At 42.3% G+C, this 22,692-nt stretch overlaps 1 protein-coding gene across 1 annotated transcript in view; it reads right to left on the bottom strand.

Moving 5' to 3' along the window:
• Positions 1-22,692, bottom strand: part of NRAP (nebulin related anchoring protein) — a 289,660-nt gene that overhangs the window by 205,986 nt on the left and 60,982 nt on the right. Inside the window, exons 7-9 of the mRNA XM_085603355.1 lie at positions 20,581-20,685; positions 11,897-12,007; positions 6,063-6,167 (exon numbers count right to left, since the gene is read on the bottom strand). Of these exons, the coding sequence (XP_085459481.1) occupies positions 6,063-6,167; positions 11,897-12,007; positions 20,581-20,685 (321 nt within the window). The remainder of the gene's footprint in view (positions 1-6,062; positions 6,168-11,896; positions 12,008-20,580; positions 20,686-22,692) is intronic.

Raw genomic sequence — 22,692 nt, 5'->3', positions numbered from 1 at the left:
TGCATGGCATGGACTGCAACAGTCCTTGCCATGCAGTTAATGATTTTGACGTTCCCATTGCGGTAACTTTTTAATAGGCACTGCCATGGAAACACCAAAGTACCGCCCGATAGGCCAGGCAAAAACTCCTAACCTGGCAGGCGCTTCACTCACGGGTTTGGTGGTGCACGATGCAGATGGTCCTGCTCCTGCACCGCTAAACTCTTAATCAGGCCCTTAGTGTGAAGTGGGTGTGTTCTTTGTAGCAACTGGTGTTTACTTGCATATCCTGTTTCAATGCAAAACTTTATTAGTTGTTGCCATTAAAGCCTACTTTGTGTGAAGGCATTTTGCCTGTATGCTTCTGTGAATAGCAAAATGTGCTCTTGCCTGCAGTGTGGGAGACTATTTTCTTGTGATGCAGTATGTGCTTATTTATTTATTTATTTATTTTAAAGCATTTATTCATATATTTACTGCAATATTGACAATGGTTAAGGCACTTTCAATGCTATTTTTTCTAGTTTGTACGTTTGTATGTATCTGGTATTTCTATAGCGCGAACATAGCCGAAAGGCAGAGGAGTGCTGTACATGGTCAGAGCCAAGCTTAAAGTTGGAAAGTAATAGGAGAGGAAGCTGAGTTGTGGACAGTGAATGCATTGTGATGTAGTGTTGTTTAAAGAGGCGAGTCTTCAACTGTTTTCTAAATTGGAGAAGAGTTGGGGTGGTCCTGATGGATATAGTGATGTTATTCCAGATCCCGGGTGCATAGATGGAAAAGGTCTGTTGTCTTTTTTTTTTTTTACACTTTCTAGTTTGCAATCTGATGGTTTACTGACTGCGGGTGTGCTGAGAACCACCAGCTCTAGAGTTAACATTGCTTTTTGTAAACTATGTATTTGCGTACCATCCTGGGGAGCATTAATACAATTGTTCTTACTTTTATTGTTGTTGCTGAGTTTTTTTCTGCAAGTAGGATTTTCTTATAGTGAGCAGTTTTTTGTGCTTCAACTAGTGGGGATGTTACATACGCATAAGTGTTACTGTGCTTATTTTTTTTAAACCAATGTTTGCGCGCTTTGTTTATGTTGCTGCCCGTATGCTTTACAGTTTTCTTTCTATTATGTATATGCCTTATTGAGATGTTAAGTGTTAGCACTGTCATTCCTGAGCTTAGGTCCTCGTTATGATGTTGATCGGACTGCAATCAATGGCCTGTCTGACTGATATCTGCTGCCGCAGTCCGACAGCCGCATTAAGATGTGCTGCAGTCGGAGGCAGGGCGGAGGGACTGACCAATGGTTCCGACGGGCTCAAGGAGCCCATCCGACCATCGGTCAGAATGCAATTCCCTACAATGAGAGCAGTGCCTGCTCAGGCACCGCCATAGGGATTATGATGTCCCTTTCAGACAGCTCTGACCGCCATTGAAAGGCTGTCGGATTTAGACTTTGGGGGCCCTTAGCAAGGCCTCCGTCCCTTCGCGGCCTCAGGTATGAGGCTTGGCAGGCACCTGTGGTGCCCCCTAAACATCCATGCATTGTGTGGTAGGCACCGCATGGTGCCTGCCACACAGTGCATGGATGTTTGTAAACCCTTTACCATTGTGGGTTGTGCTGAGGCTCTTTTCCGACTGCCAGCACATGCCGAAATAGTAATGGGTATGTTTCTGACCGCCGTGGTGGCGGTTGCATCTTAATACGGTGGCTGGGACATCCTACTCCTTATTGGTCGGTCCCTTTCCTGCTACGATGTCTGCCGGAGCATCCGACCGGCATCGTAATCAGACCCTCCTGACAAGTGATATCACTCTTTCTGGATTTGTTTTAGTGGCAGTATTTTAAGCCAATGAGATAACGACTTTTGATGCACATTCTGTTTTTTAATCGACACAGGAGATAAATCATTTTTAATATGGACAAAGCAGATTGTTATTTGGTGCGTGCGTTATGACATTTAAGGAGGTGATTGTAACAGAGGGTGTTGATGAACAAAATATTTATATGAATAAGCTTAGAAGCGTGGCTAGGTTACACCTTGCGCAAAACCAATATTTGAGTAACAGTATGGTCAAGATTCTCTCAAGGTTGCTCTAGGGGACAAATTGGAAACGGCCACCCACGTCCAAAAATTCCTCTGTGACCAAAGGAACACAGCGGATATACAGTAAACAGAATATCGTCCCCGAGCAAAAAACAAATAAGCATTCAAAAATGAACTATATCAAATCGTCAGTCCAATAAGATGTCCAGATTCAGTATGTTCTCAAATAATTTTCTTCTGTTTATTTTCTTGTTTTCCTTTGTCCTTTGTCATAAGCGTAGTTATATTATACAAAAATTCACAGTGGATAAGTTGGTGTAGATGACATCACCAAATGTAGCCGGTAGCCAACACGTGTTTTGTCACGGGGAAATTCACCCGACGACTTCCTCAGGGCAAACGCAAGTCTCTGGGAGCAAAATCAACACATTCCAGGTGTGTGTGGTTCCATATAATATGGGTCAGAAAAAGGAGAGTACACCCGTCATCATCATGGGTTCAAGCGTCTGACGCTTGAACCCATAATGATGTCACGGGGGGGAATTTCCCCGTGACGAAACACGTGTTGACTACCGGCTACATTTGGTGATGTCATCTACACCAACTTATCCACTGTGAATTTTTGTATAATATAACTACACTTATGACAAAGGACAAAGGAAAACAAGAAAATAAAGAGAAGACATTTTTTTGAGAACATACTGAATCTGGACATATTATTGGACTGACGATTTGATATAGTTCAATTTTGAATGCTTATTTGTTTTTTGCTCGGGGACGAAATTCTGTTTACAAAATATTGATATGTTCTTATGTCCAAAACTGCTTTGGACAAATATTGTTTCATTATTCATTAGTGTCACTAATGAGTATCCACAATATTCTTTTAAAAGTTCGTGTCACTGAAAAGTGATCAGATGATGTTTATTAGACAATGTTTGGTTAATGCCTACAGTACATATATTCCTGTTAACTGACAGGTTTTCATACACTTGTGGCTCTCTTTTATGTGAGCCCTTTCATATATAGATTTTTCTGCTTGCATAGAACGCTTCACCACAACAGCACATAAAAACTATTATTTTACTTGACTCCCATCATTACTTCTTCCGTTTCTAAGCAGTATACACAACTATCCGCCGCTCCTAATACCTATATTATGGACAGCGGTCGCATTTAGATTCTTTAGCAGTGCTTCTCCAGCATAAGTATATTCCTATGCTTAGTGAGAATATTATATATTATTGAATTTTCACACGTCTTAAAAGTACATGCATTTACATTTATGGTTCAGTATCTACCAATGGGGTTTACAAGTGATAAAGCAGTTGGTGTCATATGTCTCGGCCTCTTCTCCTCTATGAATGTTTTCTTACGTTTAGCATCCGTACTATTGTATTTTTGGGAGAGTCAGCCAAAGCCTGCAGTGCATATATTTGTATTTATCTATAGTGTTGCATACAGGATTTATTTTTAGTTTTCCTTTGTATCTGCATCTTCGGCAATAGATATTCCTTTATGCATATATTTTCAGAATAAATGTAATATTAACGTGTTCTATTATATGGCACTGCATACAACACTTTTAACTTTTGCAGGAACTGTAAACAACAGGTGCCACGTTTAAATAATAGCAGTTATATTTAATTAAAGGTGGTACTTTAAGTTTTAATCATGCATTTTACAGCTACCCAGATTCACTTTATTTTACAAATGTTTACAAAACAGTACCAAGAAAAACCTGAACAATGATAAGGCCAGACCTATTGCCTTTGTCAATGTTTGTTAAATTGTCGCTTGTTTTCCTTCAGATCCTGTCGAGGGGCATCAGCTGAGTTTACAAAGCACTGGCTCCACTACTCCTAGATAGTTGGAGGTGGACAGCATCCCACGAGACAAGGGTTCAGGATTGCTAGGGCATGCTGGCAAAATGCATCTGTTAGCATCGACATTAGGAGTCCTGGCTGACAAGCAGCAGGGCCATATTCGACTTTTTTACTATGATTCATGTCGATATCGTTCTGCTATTAACATTAATGTCAACATCAACGTCCTTGGTTTCTGCACTTTCTACATCTTACAATAGTGGCTGCAACAGTTTTCCGCTTTCTCCACCAGTCATGTTAAGGTGATTTTAATGAGGATCACTGACGCAACGCCTGGCCGTGGTCCCTATTTTACAGAATGTAAATCATTAGTTGCATCACATGTACTTTAACCCTGGGATGGCACAAATAGAAGTGACGTTGCATGCTCTTTGGCCTGGATAACTTTCTTTCAAACTTCTGTTTTTGAAAACCTAGGGGTGTAGCTAGGGAGGCTAGACTTCCCAGATTTCCCAGGACAGTCCCTGTTTTCACAGATCTGTCCCGGCGTCCAGACGATTTTTGCAGTATTAAGTACTTGTCCTGGTTTTGCTGAGTCGCAGCATTGAAATGTTGAAGTCACACCTTGGACAGCCGCCTTTAAAGTCCGAAATAGCTTAAGTATTTAATCTATTTTTTGCAGTTTAATAGCCCGACTCGACCCGCAGGTATTGGAGCGATTTACATGATATCCAATTGCATGGCACATGGTCACAGGAGGTCAGCTGGAGCCTTATTTCCTGCTCCCAGCACAGAGAGGAAGGGGGCTGTGGGGCGTGGATGGGGTCACGCCACGCTGGCATCGCTTCTGCTTTAAAAATGTAGTCTTCTTGCAAAATAATACTTCAAATGAACAAGAGCCTAAAACCTTCAGAAGGAGTCTGTGCTGGCATCATTATCCCGGAAACACCAGGGTCATAATACTTATCAGGTACCAAGTGTACTCTATCATTAAAAGTAGGTTAAATATATCTGTTCTGGTACATCTGTACAAGTAGCACGAGGTTAGTATGGAAAAATTGTTTTAAACTGCAACCTTCAGAACAATTTTCAGAGTGCATGAAGGTCAGATCCGAAAGAGAGAGAGAGGGAATGTGTGTGCACTCTCAATCTTATATGCAAGTCCACTTTGATAGCCACCTTCTAGTCCTACTTCTATGTTTGGCCTGTGGGTTTTTCCTTTTGAAACTCTGGTCACCCTAGCTAAAGATGGCTAAAAAAAAGCTTTGGTTGGAAACAGACTCGAACATCTGGCCTCTAAAATTAGCAACAACTATAGTTAGGCTTACTTGTTAAAGTCCAGTGATATCATTTATTAAAACACAGGCATCGCAAAAGTTCAGAGGAGTTGAAAACTGCAACATCTGGGTGGCCACTGCTATCTTTGTTATCCATGAACATCTACGTCACTGCAAAGGTGTGCTGTGGAATCGTTTACTGGCAACAGAGAGCTGTGGTGGCACAAAGAACAAGTCGTACTTATCCCAGCCATCAAACATTCTAAAAGAGTGTAGTAACAGAAGTGTGGGGTCAAGGGGCAAGTTAAACTCCTGTACAGAATTCCCTAAATATTTCAGAGGGTTCTGGAATATGCTAGCACCCCTGTATATGTCAATATGTAGCTCGAAGCCAGTCACCCTCTGCTCCTTCCAGTGTCTCGGGAGCTACCCGACTTCAGAGAGGGGGGGGGGGGGGGGCATCGTGCAAAAGGCCCTCCCGAGCCGCGGGCTTTTTTCCTTAATGAATCTAATGGGCTGACTCTGTGCGTCTCATAACCGAGGGGAATTCTTCTTTCATGTCACACTTCAAACTCTCCACGTTTCAGAACCTGCGCAGTGTTTGCTTGTGGTTTGTTGTGTTTTTTATCTCTCGTCCCAGCTTCTCGTGACCTTGACTTCCCCGGCCTGCCTTTGAATATTAATAAAGCTCTTGAAAGGGGGACGGCGCGTGCCGCCTGCTATTATTAACATGCAAATAAGCGCAAAGGGCGTAATCCGCTTTTCAAGCACTTTCCTTGCTTTGAGCGCGTCCTCTTTCATGTGGCGAAGGAAAGTTTTCGGAAGGGGGCGGACGTCCTCGGCACAGAGCGCGGGGAATGATAATGACGCGGCATCATGCATTTTTAATGGCGGGCTTTACGGGGTACCTGAAGCGTCGCCTTGTTGCTACGTACCTGGCTGTACTGATCTGTGGTTTGTTTTCCAAAGGCGGCGTCTGTTCCGAATGTCTGGCTGGCTTTGCCCTTCATCTCTTTTTGATATCGCTGATGGTACTTCACCTGATGCAGACAGGGAGACAGGGCGGGAAAGCACACAGTGTTAGGCGCCTAATCACGCGCAGCGCTGTGCCCCACTTTCTCCTCATGCTCTGCCTGCTTCCTGGTGTCCTATCATGCACATTCGTACCCCTCTCAACCCAAACTCAATTAGAGGCGCCAACCCCCTTGCACCCATCTTCGAACTCCAAATGAGTGAAATGCCTCCAGTAGACTTCAACGACGACCCCCTCCATGGTAACCTAGCTCCTAATCCATCATATGTTCATCCCCTTTGATTTCACTGTGCTCACATTTCAAAACCCCACCTCCATTGGGGGCTAAACAGGTTGGGATCTATATATTCTTAATGGTGATTACCGGGCTGCGTACGTAGGGTACTCACTGAGTCACTTAGAAGTAATTGGATTCCTAGATATGGTGACAGACGTGGACCAGGAAGTTATTCCCTCGCTACAGTTAAGCTGTACACTATAGCACCAGCAGTATGCAACACTCCCCACCCCACCACAATAGCATGCATGTTCTACGCATAAATAAAACACACCACACAATTTTTGTTTTGGTAAACACTGCTGCAGGTTTATTACATACACCGTTATGTAATATGATGGGTTATTTTACGGGTGATCCAAGGGCAGGCAACCATCTGGGCCGCCTGCCCGCCTGATGAGCCAAGCAGCACTGGGGCGAACCCCATCTGTGCAGCCCCTTCGGTGATCCTCTTCCCGGATCACGGTCCCTTATTACTCACACCCCTTTCAGGGCAGAGCGTAGCAAGGCAAGCCCCCGGTTGTTCAGGCCCACAACCGCCCAAAGGACTAACGGGGCGCCAACACGGTTTTCCAGGAACCTCCCATGAGGCTCCTGGGCTCTGGCACCCCCTATGGTGCCGCTCAGAGGTACCCTTCGGTACCCATTTGCTTCCAGATCGCCCTGTAACTCCGCCACAGCTCTGGAGGCGGCCACTGTCGCCGCCAGAGCCCCCCACCAAAACAGCTATAGTCTTGCCCGCTAACTCTCCTGTCTAGAGCCTCCTGCAAATCTAGATGAAAGAGAACATCCCTACTGGTTATCGATGCCCCATCTATATTCCAATAGCCGTAGACGTTAGCTTGGATCAGCTAGTGTCTGATGAAACAAAACGCCCTTTATACCTGTGAAGTTGTGCCAAGCACTATTCACCTCACGCCGCAAAGTTCCACTGCGTCACATGGATCAGCCCCGTCCCACTCTGGGCGGGACAGTTTCAGACACCCTGGCACACGATGCCCCACCTATTTGCTGATCACACTGGCAGCCGCCCATCTAGCACCGTGTGTGACTGGACACATGTGTCTCCCATCTCTGGGACAACAGCTCACATGTTAAAAGACCGTTCCTACCCCCGCTTACCAGCTTAGGCTATACGGGCGAGTGGGATTATGCTTAACCCTGGCACGGTCCCTTTACTTGCTAAATCCATGCACACAGGAATGACCATAACAGGCATATGAGACAATGAGCACGGCTGCCCTCCAGCACTTGCCCTGCATCCCTTATTCCTTCTGGAAATTTCGAACGCTCAGCTCCCTCTGGTGAAGCCCCCTAGGCATACCCGCTCAGAGAATCTGTCTGATTCGATACAGGGCGCACTGTCTGTAATCCAGTGCCTAACACTTGATGTGGGAGATGCCACACACTGCCTAGGTCATGGGAACCTTAAGGAGCACCATTTTTCCCGGGGCGTGCCACTAAATGGGACTGGCTCCACCCAGCTGTAACGCTCCTACTGGGCTGAGTAAATGCGGCCCAGGATGACCCTTAAACAATCCGCGTGGTGTGCTGCCACAAACCGTAGATGGCGTGTCCAGGGCGCAAAAGAGGAAGGCCAGTGGGGGGGGAGGCCTATATACCCCCCCGTTCCTTGCGCCCCAGAAATGATGCGCCCTGCGCGCCGCAGCACCCTGGCTGCCACGATAGGGGGACTCATCCCCGAGGGGTCCCCACACCGAGAAGAGGGGGGGGGTGGGCTGGTGCCTTGCTGGCACTAGAGGCCAGCCCTCCTTAGGGCACCCTGCGGGCGCCTCGGGTAGCCGCATTCTCAGTTCCTGAGTGCCGTCCAAAATTGTAACTCGAGCACAGATTTCTGAAGCTGAGTGATGATTACTTTGACAGTCGCTTGCGTTTTTTCACCCAACCATTCATTTTGCCAGGTAATACTTGGAAAAAAAGCATGATTCAAAGTTTTATAGCAGAAAGAGCAAACCGACTGCTATTACACATATGGTACCCATTGCGAAATTGTGAAAATATATTTCTCTCCTTTCCAGGATGTCTATTTCAAGATATATAAGCTTGAGAGTGCCAATGTTTAAAAGGGAAAGTACAGGCAAAGGCAAAACACCAACACGCACCTTTAATGGCTTTGCCAGTGCTTGTTATAGAGCTTCTGCCACTTGTATGACCTCATAGCATTGCGTATTTTCCCAGTGAATTGAATGTAAAAACAAGGCATGCTGTATAGAATTTACATCAAGTTTTATGCACGTGTTTGTAGCACTGAAATGAAGTGTACACTTTTTTTGCACTTCTTGATTCTGGTGCAAAATCGTGAAGCAGGAATCCTAGAACCATGAAGCTAATTATAGCTGGAACACCCAGTTCCAATCAGGTCATTTAGTATGCAACATTCCCCACACAAAGCACCCCTTGAATAACCGCTGTGCCTATAATTAGAAATGGAATATTTTTCATGGCATCTCATTTCATAATGTTGACAATGGAAGGGGCAGCTGGCTGTGCATCAGAAGGATAGGAGTCCCAACTGGTAGGACTGTGGGAACAGCCTGTGCTCCAGGAGTATCCGTGTCTGAAACTGACAACTCAGATCCACGCTGTGTGCCCAGTCACCAGCAATACAGGGATCACTTCAAGGTCAGAGTGCAAGTACGGAGAAGGATCAGACACAGGACATTTCTGGGTGCTGAGACTGTTATGTAATATGGAAGAAGATCATATTTCCCAAATGGCAGGTGTAATGCAAATAGAAAAAGAATGAGACCCTGATAAAATTAATCAGCTAATAATGCAATTATCAACAGGGCATTACCTCTTGCATATATAAAAACCTGCAACAAAGGTTGTAGGTGGAAATGAGCGAGTTTTAACCATGTCTGTAAATGAGCGCATTGGGGTAAATTCTAGTCAGTTTTCTGGTAGAGAACATCACACGTGCCCTTAACAAAATACTCTGCTCTTGGACAGTGTTTATTGGTCAGGTAAGGTCAGGAGTCACATGATAAAAGTACATTCTTTTGATATTTGTGAAAAAATTGAAGGGGTGAAGCTTGCCGCAGTTCTGGTAGAAGATGGTTCCAAATGCTGGTGATCTGAAGAAATGTTTCTTTGCCCAGCAAATTTAGATATGCCCCAGGGGGAGACAGAACATTCAGATCCTGCGGTCTTCAACATCTATGAAGAACACATTTAATTATCCTTTTTTGCGTTACTAAGGGCAGTGTGATGAATTACATTTAGAAGTTATGCAATTCAATCTAAAACATATCATCCCTTTTACTAGAAATCAATGGAAGGATTTAAAAGCCAAAGTGTTATGCTCCCTTGCCAGAGCCCACAGGCCAAGAAGTACATTGCTATTTCCTCTGTATTCGGCCAACGGATAGAAACATTAGGAAGACTACAGAAAGGCAGAAGTGGCAGTGAATCCTGACATTTATGTGTGTTGAGCTTTAATTACTAACACGGGAGACGATTGTAGACCGAGTCCTCTCCAGATGCAGTTATTCACCATTTGGGCCAGACAAGTGTCACATTTAACTCTGAGCGCCATAATATGCTGATTAATCATTCTCACAAAGAGGAAGCAAACTATAACATGCTAAGCAAATATTTAAGCTCACAGTTAGAGTTTCATATAATGCTATCAAAGATCCTAGCACACATTAAGAGCATGATTACATGTGCATTTGCTCATTGTAAGAGCCTCATCACATGGCATCCAAATGTTATGTCTCCCTATAAAGGCCCTTTTTTTGCTAGCTAAGTAAAATCTTGGCTCAAGGAAACAGTGTCATTGCATGCTGACAATAGCCTGAATAAGCACACAGCAAGAATACATAATCATGACTTTAAAAATTCTTACTTGTAATTAGTGCACTATGACATGCTAATTATTCTAGCTCACAAAAGAGACTTCCATAACAAGCTGCCCAAAAATTCTGGCTCACATTAAGAGCAGTGTTACGTGTTGGCCAAATACTCTGACACATATTAAGTGCGCTGTCACATATGGACCAAATACATTTGCTGTCTGTAAGACCTCCATCTCATGGCAACCAGATTTTATGTCTCCTTATTACAGCACCTTGCTTACTAAATATAAACTTGCCTCAAGGAAACAGTGCCAATGCATGCTGCCAATAGCCTAAGTAAGCACAGAGTAAGAATGCACACATTTGCTTCAAAGGTCCTCTATCAGAGAGAGAGTACGACAGATTGTGAAAATTATCAATGCCCCATGATTTACATGTTGCGTGAATGGTACTGACAACACCAAACGCCCATCAAATATCAAACAAAACTCAATCCAACAGTGTGATAACTACTACAAGATGATCAACATGTCTAAGTTCAGTGAAAGGCCCATGCCGTTAAATATTCTTGCTTGTAGGCAATGTACTTTGACATGCTAACTATTGTATCATCAAAAAGAAGCCTAATGTAATTGCAAGAAGTGTCATTTGCAGTACAAGAAGTCTATCAGGCCATATTTTGCAGCTAACCGAGGGATGTATGACGTAACAACGCGAGTCATTACAACGCATGCAGTTACATCGCAATCGTTACAACGACTGCGATGTTACTACGCTATGCCATTACAACGCAAGTCTTTACATTGACTTGCGCTAGATGGCGTGCTAACATTAGAAAAGCGTACTTTACTATTCCAATTCCAGTCCACATAACAGTAGGGAAGGTGTTGGGATAGTAAACTACACTATGTGTAATGTTAGCACGCCATCTAGCGCAAGTCGATGTAAAGACTTGCGTTGTAATGACATCGCGTGGTTACATCGCGTTCGTTGTAACGACCGCGATGTAACAGCATCGCGGCGTACTGACTGCGATGTTAACGATGGTTCCCCTAACCGAGATGTAATCTTCAAATATTAATTATTGTAGCTCTAAGAAATTGCGCCATACAATGCTATATATTCAAGCTCGCAGCAAGAGCACCTAGACCTGAAAAATATTGTAGCTGGCAGAAGGTTAGCTTCATGTGAAAAGCACTGATGTTTGCATTATTTCACAAGTCCAATATGTTAAATAGAATAGCTCACAGTAAAGTATTTGTTAAATATGGAAGCTTACAGGAAAAGCACCAAGAATTCTAAACATCGTGGCTCACAGTAAGTGCACACCAATGTGCTAAATATTGAAACTCACAATAAAAAGGCCATTGTATTTCAAAAGATGAAGAACCAGGTGAAGGCACTGTGACGTGCAACAAGAATACGAGTTCACATCAAAAGTTACATTTTATGGCTCACAATAAGAGCACCATAATATCCAAAATATGTATTAGCCGAGAGAAAAAGTGTTGTGGTCTGCCAAATATTATACCACAAAATATATTAATCTCCACTAAGTTCAACTAGTCCACGTTCTTCTTCCTCCAGATAGGTAATCAATGTCATAGTCAATCGGTATATTCTGCTTTGTCAACTTACATCACTGGCCAGCTCATTTGCCTTCTTGGCAATTTGGTAGGCAGGGGTAATTAAAGCAGGAAAACTTCCTTTTCCTTTCTTCTGCTCGTAATAGTCTTCTGTGTACTTCAGCTAAAACAACAGGGAATTGCAAATTTGTGAATTAGATTGTTAATGAACACAATTTCTACACTACTATAGACATAACTAATTTGTTCCCATTTATTCCCACCCTTTTCGCTATTACTTTAAATGCCCGAAAACGCGTATCCCTATTGTGTTAGATTTTATTTAATATACAAAATAGCAGCATAGATCTGCCTACCACTGAAAGTGAAAACATCAAACCGCCTTTGAGATTTTACCTAGTTCATGAGAAAAGCAATGGCTGTATTCCTTCCATCATTTTCTGTTTTGTCAAACATGTTTTTATTGACTATTTTGTTCAAAAATGCAATGCATTACATCAAAACCGTCATCGGCATGTGTGATTACAATAATGCAGTAAAAGAAGAAAAAAAAAAAAAGTCGAGGCAGGGGTGCAACACAAAGTTCATGTCCCCATCATTTTCTGTTTTAATAGTATTTTTTTAATACCTACAACTTGCATTAAGCTTTTGAAATGGTTTGCTAGTGCAATATTAGGTGCTTTTTCATGAAACTCTATATTTAATGTTGATGTATCTACACATAGTTTTCATAAGTCTATGAAGTTGTCTTTAATGCTAGTTGTACCTACTTAACTGGAGGCTTAATCTATCGTGCATCAGATGCAAATGTTCTAGCGAGAAAACCTTTAACTCTCAAGTGTCTTGCCCTTCTTCTGACCCACTTCTTGTAGTTTGACAAACCTCATCCTGTACCTATACCTTACTCTCCATGTACTAACTCTAAGATGCACCTGGGACGGGGCTCGCTTGTCCCTTGTATGCATCCAGGGTGTGTCTTAATTGTAGGCAAAGAAAGAACTGGGATTGTATGCAGCTGGTATTGAGTCATTATTTGTTCGAAGGTGAACATGTGGTTGTGCTCCCAAATTTCCCCCAATTTAGATATTCTAATTTTATCCCATTCCTCAAACCCCCATGATTGGGAGACCTCCCTAAACTAGAAGCCACATCGGGATATACTTTGTCAGTTTACGACACCACTCCATCCACTTTAGGGCCATGTGTCTCCTTTCAAACTTTTAAGTTTCAATTACATCACTCAAGCAGATACTCTCATAAACCAGCATGTTTTAGCATCAGCTGGCAAGGGTAAAAAGGAACCTAGAATTCCATTATCATAAAACACGACCACACCAACGGCTATTCTGTGCATAAATCTCCCCTAGCCGTGTAAACCCTGTTATGGTACTGTCCAATATCTGTGCACAAATCTCACTTGACTGAATGACCCGTTCTATGATCCTGGCCCAGGCCCCTTCTGTCTTCTCACAATGTCCACCACTTTGACTGCTCTGTGATGCACAATTTCAATGTAATTCAACATCAGCTGTTCAAACAGAGTCCCCCTTACCTAACTCCTCACTCCAGGTAAGCTCTGAGAGCGCAGCAGCAAGAGGTGCGATGGAGATCAAATACATGACCAAGCAGCTCAAACAGGTGAGAAGGCAAGCATATGACCAAAAGAAGAGCGAGAATGTCCACAAGAACCTCGAACCTTCATCAAGAGGGAGCCTAAAGTGCACACTAAATAGCTAATACATTCCACTTGGAATGCTCCGTTGAGACGACAGTGGTATATGGCACTCTTGGTGTGTGGAGAAGTCGAACAAAACGAATAAACTACAAACTTTTATCATTACTGTTTGTCCGGATGAGAATTCTTGACCACTGTGGAATTACTTTTAAAATGTACCCGTATCATTTTTGTTCATCTTTTGTTAATTACGTCACATTGTAAACATCAAGCTACAATAGAAGCCATTTATTGTCTTCTAGGAAGCCTTACCGAATGACCTAACGTCTCTTTCATACTTGAAGAGTAGATCAAGTTGATTCCCTGTGACTCTTTAAAACACACTCAAGCTCCTGACCTCTTGTTAAAGGACTGATTGCAATTTTCCTTAAGCATGGAATCTTCAGTAAAGTCAGAAGCAATGTAGAGTGACCCTTGTTAATCAGGCTAAAACCTTCCACTAGCTCTAAACGTTTCAGAATAGACCTTTAAGAATAGCATTGAGACCACGGAAGGGCTCATGTTACTGCCAGCAGGGGCTTGCTTGGGTGGCCCATTTCCCAGGCTGACTTTAGAGGCTTTGTTTATTGTGCAGAGGAGCCAAAAATATGGCCATACATGCTTGACAGACAACAACAAACCATCCCTCCCTTTCAAGCATTTAAGATTAGTTAACATGGCTGGATACATACAGTTCCATATCATAAAGTCTGACAGGATATAAGAGGCTTACTGTGAGGGATGATGAACCTTGGACTGCCCTCCATCCAGACCCTCAATTGACATAAATCACTGCAAACACAGCAACAACGAAAGGCTCTTGCTGCCTGGAAACTGTTTCTGACTTCATTAAGGGACTTTACAAATGTCAAAGTCAAAAGAGTACTTTACTGAACACTGATAATAACATGAGGGTTGGGGGTAAGAGGAAGAATCTATCTTAACAATTTGATTTTGACCCTGGTCAAGCAAGTACCTGTCTGATGGCACCCAACAAGAAAGACATGGAAGCACAACCTAACATGAGAAACCACTGTGATACTAAAGGAAGTGATCAGGGGCGTAGCTTCAGGGAGGGTGTTTGGGGTGTAACAACGCCCTAAAAAATTAATCAGTAGTAAATAGTTAGGTAACGAGAAGTTTCTGTTGGATTTCACCTAGGATTTTTACTTTCCCACATTGCTGTAAATAAAAAATGCACTCTCATCTATGTTTTAAAGGCCTTAAGTACCCCTAATAATCTGCACTCCTCTCTCTTTCCATTGACCCTTTAAGCCCCACCTCATGTTCTGCTTCTCATATATTGTGTTTTAACAAGATGTCGCAGTGTGATTGTTGGGAAATCTGAAGCTCACACCCCCCAGTCATACTAACAAAGCTACGCTCCTAGAAGTGATCTCACATAACCTTTGATGACACGCATGCACTGCTCTCAGACCACCTCTCTTTTGATATACAATATTTATAGTATGGTGAACAGTGTGGCAAATTAATAAGCATTATCTGATTATAGGAAAAAACAACCTGTTAAGGACTTACACAGCAGTCCATCTGTTTCGAAAGTATCATAGAGGTATTCATTGCTACCTACAACTCTCCCAAAGTAAGGCCAGGCGCTCCCCTCACTACTGAGACAGTCTAAGGTCTTATTTAGAGCTTAGTGCATAGGATACACCATCAAAACATGGCAGATATCCTGTACACCATTTTACAAGTGTAATAGATTATAATGCACTTTTAATATGGAGGAGGGGACATCTGCCATGTTTGTGACAGAGTATCTTGTCCGCCAAACACTAAGGGCCTCATTTCGATGTTGGGCGGAAAGCCATCCGACAGCTCGTCGAGGCTTTCCACCCGACATCAGAGGTTTCCATCCGATGGCCGTATTACCATACTGGCAGTTGGAGGGAAAGCCGTCGGGGCAGAGGCCGGATAGTAATCCCCAAAATAGAGGCAGTGCCTGCTCAGACACCGCTGTGGGGATTACGATGCACGTTTCCCACAGCCTTTCAATGGCGGTCCGACTGCCATAGAAAGGCTGTCAGAAATGGACTTTGGGGACCCCTAGCAGGGCCCCCTTCCCCCATGGCCTTCACTATGAGGCCTGGGGGCACCTGTGGTACCCCCCTAAGAAATTCATGCACTGTGTGTCAGGCACTGCATGGTGCCTGGCACAAGGTGCATGGATTTTAGAAAACATCCATTTCTCTATTGCAGCTTGTGCTGCAGCCCTTTTCGGGCCAGTGTACAAGCTGCATTGGAGAAATGAATGTTTGCAACCGCCCTCAGGGCGGTCGCATCCTAATTCGGAGGGTGGAAAAGCTGACTAATAGTCAGGCAGATTCCATCCTGCTTGGGTGTCGGTCAGACACTTGTCCGACCGACATCGTAAAAGGCTCCACTATAAGTCCCAATTCATGTGTCAGGGTAAATCAGCCAACCATAAGACTACATTGTTGATTTAAAAATAAATTCCTTAAATAACTAAAAGAAAGAAATATAGAATAAGAACATTTTGTAAAAAAAAAAGCTATTAAGAGACGAACACAAAAGTTACAGCGAGATTGGCTGCATTTCAGAAGGTTTAGTTCTAACCATTCTCTGATTTAGAATTAAAGGGATATGATTACAAATTGTGAAAAATTACATATTTGAGAATCATTAAGGTTCCTTTTTGAAGTTTTTGGTCTGAACATGAAGTACCAAGGCAATGTGGATATGGTATTTTATTCTTCTCGGTGTGTCACCATTATCTAAAGATATGTCTTAGTAATCATAGAGCCTTTCAGACAAGTCACTGCTCAGGATTTGTTCGTGTTTTAAGAACAAAATAATTGTGGTTGTATGGCTGCTTGGAATTTTAATAACGTTACAACAAACAAATGATGGACGGAATGCTGACAATGCAGACATTCTCCCCCAGTCAAGAGATCTGGGTTAAATCCATCGTTCTTTTGCCCACTACACCACCCCAGTTTAGACATGGCCATATGCAAATCAGTCTTGACCCTGTGCCTCATGGGAACAGTCCAGCCCGAACTGCCAAGCCATGTCTTCCCTGGACCGGAATCAAGCATCCTAGGACCGGTTTCTGGCTATCAGCCGTCATCAGCCAGGATAGCTTGACTCCAGTGACGTAGTGAGCACGGGTCCCACGTCTGGGAATACCCATCCCACTTAGGGCGAAAAGCGTTACAACAAACAAATGATGGACGGAATGCTGACAATGCAGACATTCTCCCCCAGTCAAGAGATCTGGGTTAAATCCATCGTTCTTTTGCCCACTACACCACCCCAGTTTAGACATGGCCATATGCAAATCAGTCTTGACCCTGTGCCTCATGGGAACAGTCCAGCCCGAACTGCCAAGCCATGTCTTCGCTGGACCGGAATCAAGCATCCTAGGACCGGTTTCTGGCTATCAGCCGTCATCAGCCAGGATGGCTTGACTCCAGTGACGTAGTGAGCACGGGTCCCACGTCTGGGAATACCCATCCCACTTAGGGCGAAAAGCGTTACAACAAACAAATGATGGACGGAATGCTGACAATGCAGACATTCTCCCCCAGTCAAGAGATCTGGGTTATTTGCCCACTACACCACCCCAGTTTAGACATGGCCATATGCAAATCAGTCTTGACCCTGTGCCTCATGGGAACAGTCCAGCCCGAACTGCCAAGCCATGTCTTCCCTGGACCGGAATCAAGCATCCTAGGACCGGTTTCTGGCTAATTTTAATAACGTCATGATGTTCCAGAAAAATAAATTGCCTCATTAGTATGTTTTTCTAGATTATTACTAAGGTCTTGCCTTTACATTGGAGTGTATTGTAATGAGATTTCTGACTTTGTGGAAGATTATGTGCAGGAAAACTAGTACATCACAAGAGCGAGTATTAGAAAAGGCTTTACTCCTTGTTTGGTTTGGCTTGTCTCTGAAGCTACGTGGTCAATTCGAACTGCCGTTCCACCGAAATTCGGGAACAATTAAATATGCAATTTAATATATAAGGACAATACTGTTCAACTGGGTCAGTCTTCGATTAGCCTAAAGATGATTAACATGCCTGGACTAATGGATCTAGTGGTAATTTTATAGGAAACAAATACTCGTGTTTTCTTTACTCTCAATCTACTAATTATAAATCAAATTTAGGAAAATTCATCATCAACAAGACAAAGTGTTATACTTTGTTGGGCATGGCTTTGATTTTCCATGTGTTTTGGAAAAACATGTACCAGGGCTAAAATCAAAGTTGATTTCCACGAGTTCAGGCTCTGTAAGGTACTATCAGGCCCATAGCCTCATTAGCCAAGTTCATATCTATTACTGTAAGTGGATCGGTTCTACCAAGTGGAAAGTAAAGAAAACCTATGATTCAATATTATGTAATGCTTGGAGCAGGAGTTTTGTGCTGCCTACCTCTACTAGACATTCTCAAATTGTCCTAGTTACCAGGCAAAGGGTATTTCCTTGCCTGTAAGCAATTTACCATGGAATCCAGCAACTCACTAAAGATCTTAATCTGGGTGGAATTTAATTCTACTGTGAAATTAAATCCAAGGTTAATGCACAAAAATATTCTACAAATAAAAGACAATGTAAATAGCCTTAATACAATAAAAATGGGCATTGCCAAATTCAAAAGTAAGGTTGTGACAAATCCCTGTACTTTTCTTTTGTGTTATAGAATTTGTTTGAAAAATTATGCACATGTATGTGAAATTTAAATTCAGCATTTAATGTTATATTTCACTGTGAAATACATCCTGAAGTCCATGTTGGACACAAGGATGCCATTTGAATAAAAAAAAGTGCAAAAAACACACATGACACAAACAACAGCTGCTCACGGTCTGGTTGTTTGTATTGTTCCCGTGCTCTCACAATAGGATTCTTTCATCTAAGCCCCTCTAATAATGTGACTAGGCGCAATTTTAAGAATTTCGTATAGCAAGCATAACGTGACATGCTGGAAATTACATGAGATTACACCAGCATTGAAAATGTCGAACAAGTCTATGTAAAAGCACTCACACATTAACTGATTATATGCCCTATTTTTATTATTAATCTTGAGTCATTAAAATATACAAGAACTTAAAAATATCTTATGTCAAGTTACAGTTTGGTAACTGCATAAAGATATGTTGTGAGTAGCGTAACAGTTGAAACCCGTTATCAGTATTTACCTTTTTCACTTGCTACTATTTACAATTAAAGAATTCTCTGGTCCATGGATAATTAATCAGCGATCAGTTGGATGTAGGCGGTGTGATTATCACAAGAAACATTTTACAGACATAATTTGTATCTGCTCAGGTTTACTTGCGGAAAGAAAATCCTTTTTAAGGGCATATTTCATATTTTGAAAAATCTGCCCTAAGAAAGAAGCAATATCATTTTGCTTCGGTAGCCAAACTAATGTAATTTGCAGCAGAGCGGTGCAGTGCATGTAACAGGTAAAGTGGAAATTCCGAAAACTAAATGATTGCATGTAAACTTTCAAAATGATAATTTTCAAAATGATAATCATTTTGTTGTGTCTGTATTTAGTTATTTTTCAGTAGCTCTCTAACAATATGTCTAATCGTGAGTAACTGTTTTTTAGGGTTTTTTTTTTATTCAGGGCCAATCGATATCGTTCACGCTTATGTACTATTGATTTAAGTGCATGCCATTTTAATCAAATCTTTTTTTTATTGTATATCAATGGTTATTAATCATATCAGTAAAGTATGTATTATCATACATTCCCTCTGCCTTACAGAACAACCTTGGCCAGCTCTGTCAGCAAGGATTAGGGTAAAGATTAGCCTTTAGATCACGTTTCAATCTTTTAAAGCACACCGGGCCATATGTAGGTACAACGTGTTTTGCGATTCTCTAATTGCAATTTTTAGGGAATCGCAATTAGAGAATTGCAAAACGGAATGTAGGTAGGATTAGCAAAATATTTTGCGATTCCTACCTATTGCTTATTTGCGAATCCCAAATTGAGATTCGCAAATAAGGAATACCTTGCCATTCATTCCTATGGGCTAGAAGGCCCATAGGAATGAATAGGAAGACATTCTCAATTTGCGATTCTCAATTAGAGAATCGCAAATTGAGAATGCAATTGCAAGGTTGCAAGGGTGTCAATAGGACACCCTTTTGCACCCCTGAAATAAACATGTGTGCACATGTGGCGCACATACATGCGCTAAGGGCATGTATGTGCGCCACATGGCACTTTCAAAAATGCAAAAAAGTGCATTTTTCAAGGAAATCGCAAATTACCACCAACCTGAGGTTGGTTGTAATATGCGATTCCTTAAGCCAAAATTGCACAACTTGGGTGCTTCCTACATTGCATTTAAGGAATCGCAATGTGGGATTCCTTAAATGCATTAGCAAAATAAGGAATCGCAAATTTTGCGATTCCTTATTTTGCATGTGGGTTTTTGTGTGCTACATAGCACACTGCCCAAATTGCGATCGCAAATGCCGAAATTCGGCGAATTTCAGCATTTGCGATCGCAATTTGCCTTCCTACATATGGCCCACCATCTTTAATTAAGAATGTTATTATAGTTGACAGCTTTAAAATATTGGGAAAGGTATGAAGATTGCCAAGCCGGCAAAAGATTTTAGGACTGCCAAAATTGGTATGAAAAATCTCTCCTTTTAAATAGGGAGGAATAAAGCACCTGATATACAAAGCCTATTTGTTTTCGCAAAGCCTGCGATTCATAAAATCACAGGGTTCGCAACCACAAAATAGCGTTTGGTAGGTACTAAATCCATTTTCTGATTTGGTAACATGCATACACCTGAGGGTGCACGGTTCAAACAGCTTTATTATTTCCTCTGAGGGTTATAATGACTCTTAATTGCCCTCACAATCTCTATACACTCTTAGTTTTGGTTATACGTATAAGTAACTGCAAGATTCGCAATGAACAGCAAGTACCATACGAAGCCTTACAAAGAGGGCAATAATGCTTGTTTAATGGCTATTCATTCATATCGCTTACATCACTCAGTAGCTGCCCTCCAGCCTTGGCATGTAATATACTTGGTGTGTCGGCCACACTGGTGTACTTGGAGATCCTCTCTTCGTGTCCACGTTTGTATTCCACCTGTCAAGAGACAAACATAGATCTGATTTACAGGTGCACTTACTGGATCTCCTTGCAGGAACATGCTTCAATAAAATTATGCTTTCACTATTTATGATAGGGCAAATCTTAGTAAAGTGGATGTTGACAGCAAATATACAGCTCAAGGCCTGGTCAACGCCATTTCTCTTATAATCTAGGTGCTTTGCCAGGAGGTTGATGGCATGCATAAGAAGTATCAAGGATGGGTGAGAGAGTGCAAAGTCCCTGCAAAAAATACATGTGCACCTACTTTGGTTGTTTTGCTGGGTCCAATGAGTTTGATTTAGGAGAAAGGAGCTATCTTATGACTAAGGGTAGTGGGATCTTAGTCTTGTGTATAGTGAGAGTTTTCAGCTTCCTTGCATGGCTTTTAGAGGTGGGAGGTGGTACTCTGCATAAATAAGAATGAATAAAGGAATTGGTGCAAATTTGTAGGATGTGAGGTCAGTGAAGAACACGCCAAGGCAGGGACCTCGTCTCTGGGTCCCTAGGCCGGCTTAGCCACCATCCCCCACCACGAATTGGAACAACAAGTGCCAAGAGGGTCACAACTGATCCCGGGGGGTAGAACTGACACTATTTTCTCACAATAAACCCAACAAATGGTACATTTTCTTTAGAATCTATTTTCCGGACAATACATTCAGACACAAATAGCACGTCTCAGCTAAGTAAGGGCTTCTATGCTGCTAGCTCTCATACAAAGATACTCAATGAGACCCACATGCTCCCTATCGAGACAAAGTTTACATTTTAAATTGTATGCCCTGAATTTATAGCCATCTACCTTAACCACCTATCTTATTTCTTCAGACTTCTTACTAGCTTTGGAGGCCAGAATGGTCTAAGGACTCAAGCCACACTAAACCTTGAAACATCCATGTTCAAAATATCCAAAGCTCTTAACCAAAATCCCCCTGAAGCTGGCTCATTTCTTTGGCAATCCTTTCCGGTAGAGACCCAAACTAAATCCTTCTAACATTCAGGAAGTAACAAAAACTGGACTCTTTTATGTCCACCTCAACAGCCCTACACAAACGTCCTGAACACTTTTAACCTGCTGTTTTTCTCTGGACCTGTTGAGGATGTGTGTGCATTTATATTTTTGTGCAACACACTTGATTACACGTGTACACACTGATATAGTACTGTTGCTTTGGAAAAAAATTCTATATGATGTGTAGGAGAGTGCTTTTCTGATCCTTGTTGACAAGGCCTTAATTTAGGTGTAAACGCCATTTTGTCCAAGATGGCAGTCACCCTTGTCACTCATGTCTTTTCCCCCTATCCGTCTTCACAATTTCTGACAAGCTGAGATGTAGTTGTTAATTACCACTGTCATTGTTTATGCTGCTCTCGATGAACTTTCCCTGACTCAGTCACAAATTGCAACTATAACCTCATGGGCCTTTCGCAGGTTCACTGTACCCTATTCATTCATATAACACGTTATTGTTAGTGTATCTAGTTTGCTCTACGAACTCCAGATGGCATTAGCATAGAAGGGGTAAAATTATTATTCATGTAGTGGGACAGAGTTTAGGTGTTAAGCCAATATGACTTTAAAAAAAAATTAATTGTGCTCTGATTTGCTGATGAAATCATACACTTCCTTACACCACCGTGATTCTGCAGTTCTGTTAATTTTGTATGCAATTTTTGTTTATAAAAAACCCTCAACTTTGGGTGTAAGTCAGACTACTTTTGTACTCTACTAGAGAAACTGTCCATTATTTACTTCCTGCCCGCTAGGCTGACTAGCATGTAGGGCAGCAACAAAGGACCTCCACTTCTGTCAGTCTGTCTTGGGTAAGTTTCTGTACGGTGCCCCAGCTGTAATTCAGGGTTTCCACAGTCACCTCCAGGTGTTCTTTGGCCTAGATGTCTTCCATTTGCATTCTGGGGCCCACTGGAGAGCTGTTCTTGTGTCAGAGTATTGTTCTCTTCTGACGGTATGTCCTATCCATCTCCATCTTTTTCTCATAA

This window comes from Triturus cristatus, chromosome 1_2, assembly GCF_964204655.1.
Source record: "Triturus cristatus chromosome 1_2, aTriCri1.1, whole genome shotgun sequence".
NCBI lineage: Eukaryota > Metazoa > Chordata > Amphibia > Caudata > Salamandridae > Triturus > Triturus cristatus.
This window is presented reverse-complemented; position numbering and strand designations above follow the sequence as displayed.